The 14,764-nt window shown below is 40.1% G+C and overlaps 1 protein-coding gene across 4 annotated transcripts in view; it reads left to right on the forward strand.

The window, feature by feature from the left end:
• Nucleotides 1-14,764, forward strand: part of LOC121462630 (zinc finger E-box-binding homeobox 2) — a 132,281-nt gene that overhangs the window by 93,457 nt on the left and 24,060 nt on the right. For all 4 annotated transcript variants that reach the window (XM_041674347.1, XM_041674346.1, XM_041674349.1 and 1 more), the window contains one exon: nt 4,695-4,766. In XM_041674347.1, coding sequence (XP_041530281.1) covers nt 4,695-4,766 — 72 coding nt within the window. The remainder of the gene's footprint in view (nt 1-4,694; nt 4,767-14,764) is intronic.

Below are 14,764 nucleotides of genomic sequence, written 5' to 3' on the forward strand. Positions count from 1 at the left end.
CCATGGCCCTTCTGGAAGAGAGAGCAGCCCTGCTGACAGAGGATGGAGTGATAGCCACGTGGCCACACTACAACACCCAAATTTTAGGAGAAGATCGTGGATCAGTTTCAGGGCAAGTTGGGTAACCGCCACGTTTGTAACAAACACATAACATGGAATGTGTGTTCATTTGCAAAGTGAAAATCACAGAACACAGTTGAAATCTGTCCTCTCGTGATAGAAAGTAGAAAGATTTGTGTGTATGTGTCTGAGTCTCTCTGTCTCTCTGTCTCTGTCTCTCTCTCTCTCTCTCTCTCTCTCTCTCTCTCTGTTGTATGGAAATCATATTATTTCAAACCACATCAAACTGCCAGTTTGCTGTCGTTCATGCCCGACACCTCCTGTTGTAATTTAACCATCCAATCATCCCTCTTCGTTAAGTGTGAATGTGATTTCACACTTTTACCTGGTCAGGTAGCTTCTTAATTATTTAACAGTTAAATACTTGATAATGATTTCGACTCTTGATCATAATCTCAAGGGGAGTAAAAATGGTCCAATGCCAATTTTAATAAAAGTAAAACAGATCAAGTTCAAGCCAAACCTGACGTCACAGCACAAGTGGAACAAGTGGAAAGGCCTTAGCTGAAAATTCACCTGTAGGGGAGCCTGGCGAAAATGCTGATGGAAGAGGCCTGCTTCATAAACTTTAGTGGCCTGTAAGATTTTTTTTAAATGTCCCCTCTAATTCAGATTTTGTGTCTCCTTGATCTCTATCCCAGGACCTAATAAGAACTACCATTATGCATCCCACCTTCTTTTCCCTTTAGCAATATAAATAACTGTATCGTTTTTATAAATATGTGTAGTGGGCCAGAGCGAGCCTACCTTTCTGTTACTGTGAGGTTGCAGGCTACCAAACACTGAACAGGGGCAGAGTAATTGGTGTATGAGAAGGATAATAAAATCAGGTCTACTGCTAAAGAAAATTAAATGTGTGTGTGTGTGTGTGTGTGTGTGTGTGTGTGTGTCTGTAGGGGGAAAGACGGATGGCAGTTTGAGTGTAGTAGTATATTTGTTTTTCCTTTTCCTAACATACTGTGCCAAGTTTGGTACTCTTTCTGTTTCCAATTTTGCTTTCAGTGAAGGTTTCTCGAATCTCAGCAATCCCACACATAAACATTTATCGTTATATCCATTAAGACTTAAGGTTTTAGATTTTCAACTATGAGGGAGAACTCAGCCAAAGATGCTTGAAAGATAAATACGTTTAATTAGGGGCAGAGGATGATCATTAAAGGAAGTCTGACTGCTGCAGAAGTCATTAACAATCTTAAATGAAATTTTTATTTTTATGATAGCCATTTACATGTATAATAAGAGCCAATGATTCTTGGGAGCAGTGTGACAGAAACAGAGTGTGGCGAGAACTCATGTAAGACATAACTATTTAAATGAGCTGCTGTTAGCTATTCATATTTGTTAATGAACTAGATATGCAGGGCTATAAGAATGAATGTTCTGATGCTTTAAATTTTAATATCTAGAAATCAAGGGTAAGGACCAATTACCAGAATTTTCACCCTTAAAGGAATAATTAATAACAATATAACAAATGTACAGCCCCAAACTTCTTTTTAAAAAGTTTAATTAAAAAAAAAAAAGATCAATAGTTGAAAAACAGCCAAAACAGCGCTGTCAGGCTGTAGGAGTAGCTTGTGACGGTATCAGCTTTTCTGGTGCTGGTCACGGATCCTAATTTCGAGTGTCCTGCTATCCAGGGATCCCTAAGAGCGCCTCGCCCACCTGCTGTTACCTGGAGTTAATGGAGACTGTGGTGCAAGTGCGCTTACCTTTACAGAAATAAACAAGCATTCTGGACTCACGATAATTGAATAAAATGTAAATCCCTAATCTCATTAGGCTATTTAGGCCAAGAAAGTTACCCAGCTATTACCTGTCTGGTTCTAATGATTAGTGATGATTTACTGTTCTTTTTTTTTTTTATTGTTGTTCTAAAAGTGCTCTGATGTGGTGCCCTGATGTCTAATGAACAGAAATTAGTCTTAAAAAGCTCCTCATTGTTTATCCTGACTTGTAGATAACACATTTTTCTTCTGATAAAATATTTTTTTTCTTATTTATTGTTCAAAACACACAATATAGACAATAATTCTAATTCGGGTGTGTTTTATTTCGGAGTGTTTTCTCCCCGGTGCCTGGCTGTCTGCAGTCATACCTCAGCACATAGCTTTCCCCTGAGATAAGTCCCTCTCCTTTGCTCTTTCTCCCCAACGCTCAGTACTTTGTCTGCAGGATGCAGGTTTTACACTGAAGAGCCTAGTGCGGTTCTGACTGGGCCTTTCCGGCCCCAGCACAATCAAAGTTTTGTGTTTGGAGCTGTCCTTGACATTCTTTCGTCCCACAATGGGGTGGACACAGTGTGCTGGAAACCATGACATCATTATCATTGACACAGACTTAAATAAATCACCTGCGTCTTGGCCTCATTCTGCTTATTCAAGAATTCTTCATCCTTACAGAAGAAAGTGTTCTTTATTTTTTTTAACAAAACTTTAGCCCAAGGGTGACTGAAAAATGCAAACTTTTACAAGTGTTTGGAAAATAAATACACTAGGTGGCTCTGAGCACAGCAAATGCGAGTCAGAGGGGTCGCGAAAAAGGTTAGACAGGAGGAAGGAAGCCACCAAGGCTTGCCAGTAAGGCAGAGGAGGTATTCCGAGAGTGTGTATCATTATGTCCTTCCTACATGGGCTCATATAGAGCCCAAGACCTGAAAAGGACCAGGGGCACATCTGAACAGTAGAACTTAGTATTCAAAAAAGGAAAAGGCTGGGTCCAGCAAGTTGAAGTAAAACACATCCAGGTAAAAGCAGCACCATGGCCTCTGACCAGTTTTGTAATCATTGGTTAAAGACGGTTAGCACTAAATACCACACTGTGCACAAAGGGCCTACTATGCATCTGTGCGGCCTGCATTTATGAATTTGGGGAGCAGCCAACTGTTGTAACTGCTCTTTACCTTTTCATAAGAAGATGACAATGAGGAAGGAAGCGCAGCAGAGATCTTGAACATTACCACCATTATGCAAAAAGTAAAAATAAAAAAAAAAATTAAAAGCTGTTAACCGCTGTCCCCTCTGTGGCTCGAGGTGGAAAAGTTATGGTTCTTGTGACTCTTGGCTACCAGAAATCACATGAGATGAGCAAGGACAAAGGCACAAAGGCTATATTTATGTCTAGTACTGAACTCAGAAACACTTACTTAGTTTCTTTCAGGGGCCAATGAAAACACCAGAAGGAGTTTCCCAAACCATGGATGGTTACAACTGACAATACAATTGTTGCTGTGTGCTCAGCTTCTAGGTGTCTCATGCAAAATACCCCTGTGAAAAACGTTTCCGGAATAGAGGAGGTGCCTAGGGTCAGGGATGAATTGGAAGTGTGTGCACAGTCTACAAAAATATTGCGAAAATTATGCAACAGTTTTGAAGAATGGCATTCAACTAGCATCTATGTGTGTTTGTGCCTCTGACAGAAACATGCCACTTCAGCTCTGAGTCCACATGCGGATCCAGTCGTTTTGCTGTGGTATCTTCTAGCAACTCTTTTCCCACCGCAGCAGGGTATTGTGGGAGAAGCAGAAAATGGCCAGAATAAGTTTGAGAGTTCGACTTCCAGTTCTTTGTGCTGTACTGAAATGGTTACAGCACAGAGCTCCTCATCTTGGACCATGCCTTGTGCTTGTTAGTGTTGTCACCGTACAGCTACAGTTTTTAAAAAGTGCACGTTCTGTTTGCTTATTTGAAAGACTTTTTTTTTAACTGGCAGCTTGCCTTGCTCTGCCTTCCCACATACTCTACAATATAGTAGGCAGGGAAAACTCCAGTTTCCTGCTTTATCTGAGAATATTACCGTTTATCAAAAATGGCCTTTAATCATCCACGAACCTCTCCTTCAATGTTATATAGTTTCAACTTCATCAAAACATTGAGCTACTGTTTTCTCTCTATTTTCCATCAGAAAATGTGTATAATCACCTGTGGAAGCATACATGCTCGAAACAAAGCTGTTTACAAGAGATGGGAACAAGGAATGAGGAAAATAGACTTTAGAAATGTATGCTAAACAGTGAATGGATATTTTTTTTAACATATCTGAGATGTTAGTTTGCAACGCTAGGCATTCTGAGTTTTGATATACAGAATTTGGGATTTTTAAAAGGTAGGCTTGCTGGGACTCACACCATTGCAGCCACAGCAAGGGGACCAAGAGCGTGAAAATAAAACAAGAAACTCCTTTGCCACTAAGCACCCAGAGTTAGCCGCTTACTGTGTCTCTTCCTAAGTACCAATACTCTGCCACTTTGGACTCGATTCTTATTGAAAAAAAAAAAAATAACGTTTCCGTCCTGTTTGTCACTAGAACTGCCACCAGAAGAACGGCCCTTCCTTTGCTTCCCATAGGTGCCTCTGTTTTTCACAGCTTGTAGTAATGCTTAAAGTAAATAAGTTCTGGTGCAGCCAGCACCGTTGGGTTCATTCCATTGCCTGAACAAAGCTATTGTTTAGAGGTTTACAACAAGCCTTTTCTGTTTCCCTTGAAAGGCTCCTCCTTGTTCCTATGCTTGGCATGCTTTGTAGAGTAAGCCTTTCTATAATTTTCAAATGCTAACCATAATTTTCCCCCCACAGAAGAAATGAAGGATGATTATGACGTTCTGGGGCCAGAAGCCACGATCCAGACAGCGATTAACAACGGTACAGGTGAGTCACGTGTACGTAGCAATGTCGTGTTTGTTAGGTGCCACGATTCCCTGGGCCCACCATTTGCACCTCCACTGTTAGCATGGATCTGGGTTCGTTTCAGATTTGAATTTACCGCATCTTTTACTTTATTAAGCAAATTCGTCTTCCATTCTCATACTCTAATTTGCCTCTGAAGCTAATATTGAACCGTGTGAATGGATCCTTGCGCAGCATGAGTTTATGAATTTCTACTTGCAATTTTTGCTTTAAAAATTATTTTAAATTATAAAACAATATGCTTGTATTGGCTACTGCTTTCTACCTGTCATAGACAATCCAAATGATATGATATACTATAGATTACGAAGCATTTTCCCAGAGCCAAATTTCCTTGAACATTCCTTTAAAAAGTTAATCATGTAATTTCTCTCGGATTCTCTCTTCACCCTTTAAATCTCTGCATCTGCTAGAGGTACCAAACAATATTTCTCAGACAGACTTTAAAACAAGAATAAACCATTTTACTCCTTTTTAATAAAACAGATGAATAGCCAATAGGAGACAGTGAGTGATGTTTTATTTGGCTCTGCTCCTGTGGAAGAAGAGAGGTTACGGGCAACTGTGATAGTCCAGGCTCTCCCCCAAACACTAGAGGACATCTCTTCTCACAGCACAAAGTGACACTATGTGATCCTATATTCATGTTGCAAGCAATCTTCCACACCACCAGTACAAATATTAGCGCAGCTTCCAGTACGAATTCATCTCCTAAAACAAAACAACAAAAATCACATAACTGCTTTTCTTCAACTTTCCTATCTAAAAAAATGTGCAGGTTTATGTGGCTTCAGAAGTATAAATAATTGTCTGGCAGTAGTGGTGCACGCCTTTAATCCCAGAACAAGGCAGGCAGAGACAGGAGGATCTCTGTGAGTTCACGGCCAGCCTGGTCTACAGAGCGAGGGCTGTTACACAGAGAAACCCTATCTCAAAAAACAAAACAAAACAAAAAGTGTACATAATTAAGATGATATTTACATTTCCCTTAACTTGATATGCTTCGTAATTTATTGCTCGTACTGTCTATACACACTCTTTTTAATGACTTAAGAGGCGCTAGTTCACTATCTCGGGTGCGAAGTAAGAGAAATAATTTTGTAAAAAACTCTTGTTTTTGCTGATTTGAATAATGTCAAATTGAGTATGAAACTGAAAGTGTACAACGTGTGGTTCTAGAAAAATCATAGAATCGTGCACTGGTAACTTCTGATTTCTAGACACAGCTTCAGCAATACCTAGATTACGAACTTGGGCAAATCAATTCTTCTCTTTGGAACTCAGTTTCCATGTCTGTAAAGTACATTTGTTGAACTAGTTAATTGTTCCGAATAGTTCTAGTTTCAATATTATGTATTGCTGGAATACTGTTGCCTTATAAAAATAGAAACAAAACCAAATAGTTTCATAGAAAATATTATAGTAATACACCATAAATTAAGGATTCTCAAAAAAAAAAGTCCAGTTTGTCAGTTCCAAAGTGGTTTCAGGTTCCTTGAAAGCAAATTGTTAAGTGTCAGCTTCCAGCATTAGTAAAAGCTGATTTCATTTCCTCGGTGAGCACTGGAAGGCAACAAGGTAACAATTTAATAGCCATTGTAAATACCTGACTCCAAAGTGAGGTTAACAAAAATTGTTCCAATCCAGGAGGCTTACAAATCAATCTTGAACACCCTTTCGACAGACCTTAAGATCCCTTTTCTCCTAATACTCTCTGTTCCTTGGTATTATGTATTCAGTCAATACATAAATCAATACCTGTTCATTGAGTGTTTTCAATACAGTCCCTGTTCCGTGCATGCATGGGAGGGGATGGGGCAGGAAGACTAAGCGTGATTATTATTTAATTTGGGAGATAAGCCTAATTCACATGAAAAATAGTGAACAGTAAGGGAAAATAGGTAATAAACAGGCAAAAATGGTAAGAGACATAATTATTTGAATTACAGAAATAACGAGATCCTGCAGAGTGGGAATTTGTATAGGTTTTATGAAGGAAGTTGAATCTGAACGAGGTACATTTTCAGTAGTCAGGAAGGAAGGAAGGAGAAGTGGAATATCTAAAGAGAAAAAATAGTATCTAGTCAGAGGATAGTGGGTAAGGAAAAGTAAAGAGAATTTATGGGAAGTAAAGCTGGATTGTAAATTGAAGGCAGTATCAAAATGTAATATATTGGAGAATAAAAGAAAATATCGGAAGAAAGAAGTTGGTCATGTTCTACCACCATGATGTCTCTGAGGTAAGTCAGACTCCAGAGACCTATAAACCATTGTTGTTATGTGTACTTTAAAAAAGAAAAGGAAGAAAGAAGAGAAAAAGAAAAAAGTTTGTCATAGGTGATAAAGTGGGGAGATTTTCAACAAGACGTCTTAATAACTGAATGGCACAGGGAAAGTAGCTCCAAGATGAGATGTGTGTGTGTGTGTGTGTGTGTGTGCGTGTGTGGGTGCGCACGCGCGTGTGTGTGTGTGTGTGTGTGTGTGTGTGTGTGTGTGTGTGTGTAGCATAGTAGTGCTTGCTACTTCTGGATCCACAGGTCTGCTCATCTTTGAGAAGAGCTTGAACCAGTCTTCAATTAGTATTTTCATATAAAAGTTATGCATGCATATAAGTGTATATAGAGTGTGTGGGTATGGGGTGAGCGAGTGTGAGTCCCAAGGGCTAATGGAGACAAGAGATTCATGCAAGTACAGTCAGATAGTATATCACATGCTAGAACTGTGATATTTATATTGAAGGGCACATATCTCTTGAAGGAAGTAGAGAATTGAGAATGGGCTTCTTGGTAGGTGGAAAGAAAAATAAAATTCACTGGAAGAAAAAAGATTACAGGGAGAGAGAAAAAAAAATCCTGAAGCAAAGAAAGGTTTTATAAAGGTGAAAATGGTCAACTCAATTAAAGGCTTCAAATAACTGAAATGCTGAGCAAGCACATTGGACTTGGTGATTAGAAATTTACTGGTACTTCTCAGTTTATGGCTTGGTCCTCTGAGAGAATAAATGAGTTTTTTTTTTTCTTCCCAGCCCTAAGTTTAGTACATTTTAACACCGCATACTTTTTGATTATGAATTGAAGTAATGCACCTTTTCTGTTGGATTTTTTTCTTTCTTTTCTTTTTTATTTTTTTCTTTTGGAGTCAGGGTTTCTAGACCAAGCTGGCCTCAGAGTCAAAATGATGGCCTTGAACTTCTGATCCTCCTGACTCTACTGCCCAAGTGCTGGGATACAGCCATGCACCACTATACCTGGGTTTCCTCTTCCTCCTCTGGGTACCATGCATGCAACTGAAATTATATCCCCAGGCCCTGAAAGTTCCCCTTAAAGCACCAATTGTTTCTCTCCTCTGGAGTCCTGGTCTACAGAGAAGTTCCAGGACAGCCAGGGCTACACAGAAAAACCCTGTATCGAAAACAAAACAAAAAAGAAGAAGAAGAAGAAGAAGAAGAAGAAGAAGAAGAAGAAGAAGAAAGACTGAAAGAAAGAGTGAAAGAAAGAAAGGAAAAAGAAAAAAGTAATAAAATGAGATGAGGGTATTTTTTTCTCATTAACTTTTTGAAAACATATATTTTTGAAGTGTGTATGTGATATGCATGTGTTCATTAGTACTTATGCATGCACAGAGGCTGGTATGCACACATGTGCATATTCATATTCACACAAAGATCCATATTAGTGTGGTTTGATCTCCACCCTAATTTTTGGACAACGTGTCTCACTGAACCTGAAGCTCATTGATCTAGCTAGACTGTCTGGACCGTGAGTTTCAGGTCTCTGCTAGTCTCCGCCCATATGCCTTTAGCACTGAGGCTATAAGCACATGTTGCCACACCTGACTTTTTCCTGGAGATCCAAAACTCAGCCATAACAAATGACTGATCCATTAATCTCTCCCGTGTGTGTGTGTGTGTGTGTGTGTGTGTGTGTGTGTGTGTGTAAGTGCACGTGCATGAAGTCACAGGTCAGGTCAACCTTGAACATTGTTACTCAAGAACAATCCGCTTCTTTTTTTTTTTTTTTTTTTGAGATGGTCTTTCACTTGGCCTGTAACTACCGAATAGTCTAGACTTAGCTGGCTGACCATCAGGTTCCAGAGTCTACCTGTCTCCATCTCTTCCACACTGTAGTTATGACTGATGCTGCCATTCTCAACAATTTGATGAGGGGCAGGGGTAAAACCGGACTTACCATGTAGAACTGGCTGGCCTGGAGCTCATTCTGTAGAGCAGGCTGGCCACCGACTCATAGAGATCCACCTGCCTCAGCTCCACTAGTACTGGCACCGAAGGTGTGCCACCAGGCCTGGCCAGTGTTTTGTTCAGTTTTGTTTTGGTAAGTTTTCTTTTGTTCTTGTTTTGTTGTTTTCCTAGACATGGTTTTTCTTTGTAACAGCCCTGACTGTCCTAGAACTCACTTTGTAGACCAGGCTGGCCTTGAACTCACAGAGATCCACCTCTCTATGCCTCCTGTGTGCTGGGATTAAAGGCACAGCCAGCATTTTTCATGGATCCTGGAGATCAAACCCAGGTTCTTCTCTTTACACAATAAGCACTTTCCCAACTGAGCCATCTCCCCAGCCTCTGATGAGACAATTCTGAAAACTGCTGGCATCCTGGAACACTCCAAAAACTATACAGCTCCTTCCACTATTCCGTTGTAGCATTAAAAGTCCAGGTTTGAGTGTTAAGAGTCCACGTATGAGTTAATAACTACCTGCATTTTTACAATGAGTCTTCTACCTCAGTTCATCCTTAACTAGCACCCGTAAATTAATTATAGAAGAGGAAGACTTAACAGCACTTACATTTAATGATGACAAAGCTGTCAACTAATTTTTCATTTATTTCATAATTGACTACCATCAGGATTCATTTTTCCTTCTCTGAATAGCCATCAACAAACTCTCTCTCTCTCTCTCTCTCTCTCTCTCTCTCACTTGTTATTTATCTTAAGCAAAATTCAAACTGAGGCTTGAAGGGACATAAGCTTTAATGAAATAGAATGTTTAATTTGTATCCCAAAGGAACATAACATTTTATAGGTCAATGGGGGAAAGCAATAATAATAATAACAATATTCGCAACAGCTGAGTAATACTCCATTGTGCAAATGTATCCTATTTTCTTTATCCGTTCTTAAATGTATCCTATTTTCTTTATCCGTTCTTCCACTGAAGGACATCTTAATTGTTTCCAGTTTTGGCTATTGTGTGCAAAGCTGCTGTGAACATAATTGGGCAGGTGGCCTTGCGGAGTATGAGGTGTCCTTTGGGTATATGCCCAGGAGTGTAATAGCTGGGCCTTAATTCTCAATTTTATGAGAAACCAACACATTGGTTTCCAAAGTGACTGTACAAGTTTGCACCCCCACCGGCAATGGAGGAGTGTTCACCTTGCTCCACATTCTTGCCCGCATGAGCTGTCGATTGTGTTCTTGACCTTAGTCATTCTGACACGTGTAAGAGGAATCTCAAAGTCATTTTGATTTGCATTTCCCTCATGGTCAAGGATATTGAACTTTACTTAAGTGTTTCTCAGCCATTTGAGATTCCTCTGTTGAGAATTCTCTGTTTAGATCTGTATTCCATTTTTTTTAAAATTGGATTATTTGGTTTGTAGATGCCCAGTTTCTTGAGTTGTTTATATATTTTGGGTATTAGCCCTCTGTCGGATGTGGGGTTGGTAAATTGATTGATGAGGAGGAGGAAAAGGGGGATTAGAGCACTGTGTTTCTGGTTCTGAAACCAGTTCTGAGAGACCGAACTGTCTTGAACTTAGTGAAGAACCAATAGTAACCACCCATACTGTGAGACTAGAGGGGGGGAAAGGTACAGTTTTCCTGGTTTGGTTGTTTGTTTGTGTTTTCGTTTGAGATGGTCTCGTTAAGTAGCTCTGGCTGTCCTGAAACTCACTGTGTAGACCTTGCTAGCCTTGAACTCTCAGATATTGACCTGCCTCTGCCTACCAAGTGTTGGGATTAAAGGTGTGTGCACTACCAGGCCCAGCAGGGACTACCACCTTTTAAGGAATGGCAGCCTGGAGGAAATGTATTATAGGATATCTGTCATTTTACTTGAACTATATGGACAGTGCCCTAAAGCCTGGTGCCAAAAAGGTAACTTTAGACTTACAGACTGAACATTCTAGCTACGGCCAGGCATGGCAGGGTGTATCTCTATTTCTCATGTTTGTGAGGCAAAGCAATGGTAAGTCTAAGACCAGCCTGTGCTACATAACCAGTTCAAGACATTGTCTCAAACAAGCTAACAAAATTCTTCAAAGCCTTCAGAGCAGAGATTCTGAGGGTAGATACTAAATTTGTTTTTCTCCATAGTCCCCTCAACATGCATAGTACTTTCCATAATGCTGGTAGTTAATGAGCAGGGCCATTTCCTGAGTTAGGAAATAAATTAATGATGAATGAGCTGGTAAAACAGGGAACCGTGGTTTGGATCAGCAATGTGAATTAAGAAGTAGTTTGACCTAGCCTCTTTGTTCTGGGTGTCAAGACAGACGCAAGCAGGAAGGGTTCTGCGGGAAAAGCCTGTGAGGGATGGGATATTACCGAGGGCTGACACAGTTTCATTTAATCTGAAGAAGTGGAACACATGTAGGAGGATGTCATTAAGCATGAGGGGCGGGAAACAAGTAGTATGTGAAATAGGAAAGCAAAATGAACCGTGAATGAAGTTCCTTTTCGGTCTCGTATTTTATTTTAAGCTTAAGACCTATTTTCTTAACTGTACACTCAGAATATCCAATCAAACAATGGCTCGTAATAATCCATCTTTACAAGCTGCTTTGGAGAGTTATAATTTACTGAGTGCACAGGAAACTTGATTAAAAATAAGAAATTCCGAAATTAGGAAAATACAGTCCGATTAAATAGAAAGCTTAAGAATCTCTAGGTGAGAATCTGAAGAACTTTTCCTTCTGCCCAGTGTCCTGGTTTGCTTTCTATTGATCTTATAGATAACACAACCAAAGGCAACTTGGGGAAAAATGTTCATTTGGCTTACAATTATATTTTATATATTTATTATATTTTTTGCACATTATTTTACATATTTATTATAGTCCATCATTGAGGGAAGCCAAGGCAGGAAATTGAAGCAGAAACCAAGAGAGAAACACTGTGGAGTGACTTGTTATCAGGCGCATGCTCAACTTCCTTTTTTATACAGCCCAGGCTCTCCTGCTTGGGGATGGCGCTGCCCATGGTGGGCTGGGCCATCATCCTACATAAATTAGCAATTGAGAAACGCCCCACAAACATACCCACAGGCCAGTTTGATGGAGGCAATCCTTCAACTGAGGCTCCTTCTTCCTATGTGTGTCAAGTTAACAACCAAAGTTGGCATGGCCGTCAGTAACTCAATCAGTGTCACCATAGAAACAAAGAAAGAAAAGAAAGAGAGGTGGGGAGAGGGAGAGATGAAGAGAGGCAGAACAAGGAAAGGATTGAAAACATAGGATTCATAAAAGTAAGGACACTTTCTGTGTATAAGTAAATTCAAATTTTCAAAAGAAATGTATAGACATAAAAAATAGGAATAATTTAATATCATATGCCAGTGAAGTGGGCATTTTAATTGGCTTTTCTTATATTAACTTTATAATGCAATAAGGTGGCATTTAGAAATATTCATGTCCTTGTGATCTTTTCAGCATCTAGGTCCTTTTGAAATGTTATTAAATCAGGCATGATAAACAAAAACTGCAAAGATAAAGTTTTTTTTTTTTATTGAATCACTGTGATGTAGTAGAAAGGACAGTGGGTTAGGATTCAAGATATGTGGCTTCTGCATCCAGCTCTTCTAGAAACTATTTTTTTGAAACTCTGTGTGAATTATTAACCTCACTACACCTTGATGGAGTCAGCTTGTTAATGAGAAAACTGGGCTAGAAAATTGGGGCTGTCCTCCCCTCGCCCTTTCTCCTCATGAAATTGCCTTGGGAAACATAAATTCCAAAACTGAAAGCTGTACTGGGGGTGCCAATGGGAGCCCTGTAAAATCCTTGCCCTCTCCTGCCCTACATAGGGCATGCATGCATCCTAAGCCATGCACCACACCTTGCAATTAGGCAGGCCTTGCACTTGGCCTCTGCTTTTTATTTAATCTTTTGTCATAAATTACCTTTATTAATAAAATGAAATTAGTAGGGTTTTTTTTTTTTTGATTTTTCAAGACAGGGTTTCTCTGTATAACAGCCCTAGCTGTTCTGGAACTTGCTTTATAGACCAGTATGGCCTCGAACTCAGAGATCTGCCTGCCTCTGTCTCCCAAGTACCAGAATTAAAAGTGTGTGCCACCACCGTCTGGTGAATTTTCAGTTCTTAATACATCAATTCAGAAAGTAAGTGACATATATACATGTTTAAAATTAAGATAAACAGAAGATGACACACTCCCCTCAAAAGAAACGGCAAGTATTGTTTTCCTAGGGGCCTTCTGTTCCGGAGTTCTCTCTGTAATGACAGTGCCTCCTACCCTGTCCTGACTTTGAGTTTCGTTCTGGGTCATTTTAACAACTTTGAACAAGGTATCCTATGGATGCATTTCCCCCTGCGACCCATGTCTGATGTTACCTCACAGCATGCAAGCAGCGGACTATAAGCTAAGTACTAAGGAATTGGATCAGGGATTTATACCCCTAAAACAACAGTTCAGTCAAGATGTACAACACAGGTGTCCCCATAGCAAATGGACCCTCAGTAATGATACAGACTTACACTGGAGATTGCATCTGAGCAGACAATACAGGGATTCTGACTGGGTGAGATGAGGCCGACAAGCAATAGACTCCACGCAGCACAATTTCTGTCACCCTTGTAGAAGAAAGTGGTACCCTTAAAGCAAGAACAACTTTGTGCTGTCTTCTTCATGGTCTAGTAGCCTCAACAGCCTCTGATTTGTCTTACGTGGGATTTGGGTGAGAGGCTTGAAATTTGCTCGCTTCTTCACAAGGGTGGAGGCCGTACAAGTTTGATCATCAGATATCTCCTAGAATGCACAGAGGATGTGGATGAAGCTTTAGCAGCCATGCAGGAACACGGAGTTCAGGCAGTACTCGAGCCCCCAACAAGGAGGACGCTCGCAGCTGCGCTGCTGCGCGGCGGCGAAGCATGTCGTTTCCTTCTAGTCCTATGCCACGTTTTTTCAAGGTTGGAGGGTTTCTGTCATTCAGTCAGATATCTGTCATAGAAATCATCAGTTTTACATTTTTCAGTAAATTTCATACTTTTAAAAAAAATCACTGACAAAAGAAAATTAGGAAAAACAGAAAGGACACTGGGCAGGATGGACGGGAGTTGTCAGGCGGAGGCCATCATCCGTGGGCACCCGCAGGAGAGTCTTCCCTTCCTAGCCCGTGAATGCTGAGGTTTCATTAGCTTTGTCTGTGATTAGGCAGCTACCTCCACTTCACAGCAAGAGTTCCACAAGAAATAATGAACCCTCCTAGCTTTTTGCATGCCTCCTTCATTCATTCAAGAGATATTTAATAAACACTGTTTTCCTTGCCATGCTACCTGTGGTTTCCAGGCGCCTCCAAAATATTTTTTTTTTTTCTTAATCGTTGCGTGTGGTTCTCCCTTCAGAAGTCTGTGTTATTTTGACTTTTTAATAGGAAAATAGTACAGATTAAACTCTCTAGACTTATTTAGGGACTAGATAATAAATTGATTATGGCAATTAATTAATTCAAAGTGTGGATGGCCGTGACTTTAAGGGTCTCTAAGACAGTACATGCTGGCTCATTTCACAGGTGAGAAAATTAAGAACCAAATGCAAAACAAGTCGTCCAAAGGGGGAGTCCCAGGTTCTGAGTTTGGTCTGATCTTTCAATTATCCAACACGATCTGTGTGCTAGACTTCCCAAAAAGTACTGGTAATAGTCGGTACGCGTATCAGCTCACCTATGTGGACGAGAAACATTTAATGTGCTGAGATACGCTCAA

Source organism: Microtus oregoni, unplaced genomic scaffold (assembly GCF_018167655.1).
Source record: "Microtus oregoni isolate MIOR12 unplaced genomic scaffold, Mior012 000025F_ref0000491, whole genome shotgun sequence".
In the NCBI taxonomy this organism is placed as follows: Eukaryota; Metazoa; Chordata; class Mammalia; order Rodentia; family Cricetidae; genus Microtus; species Microtus oregoni.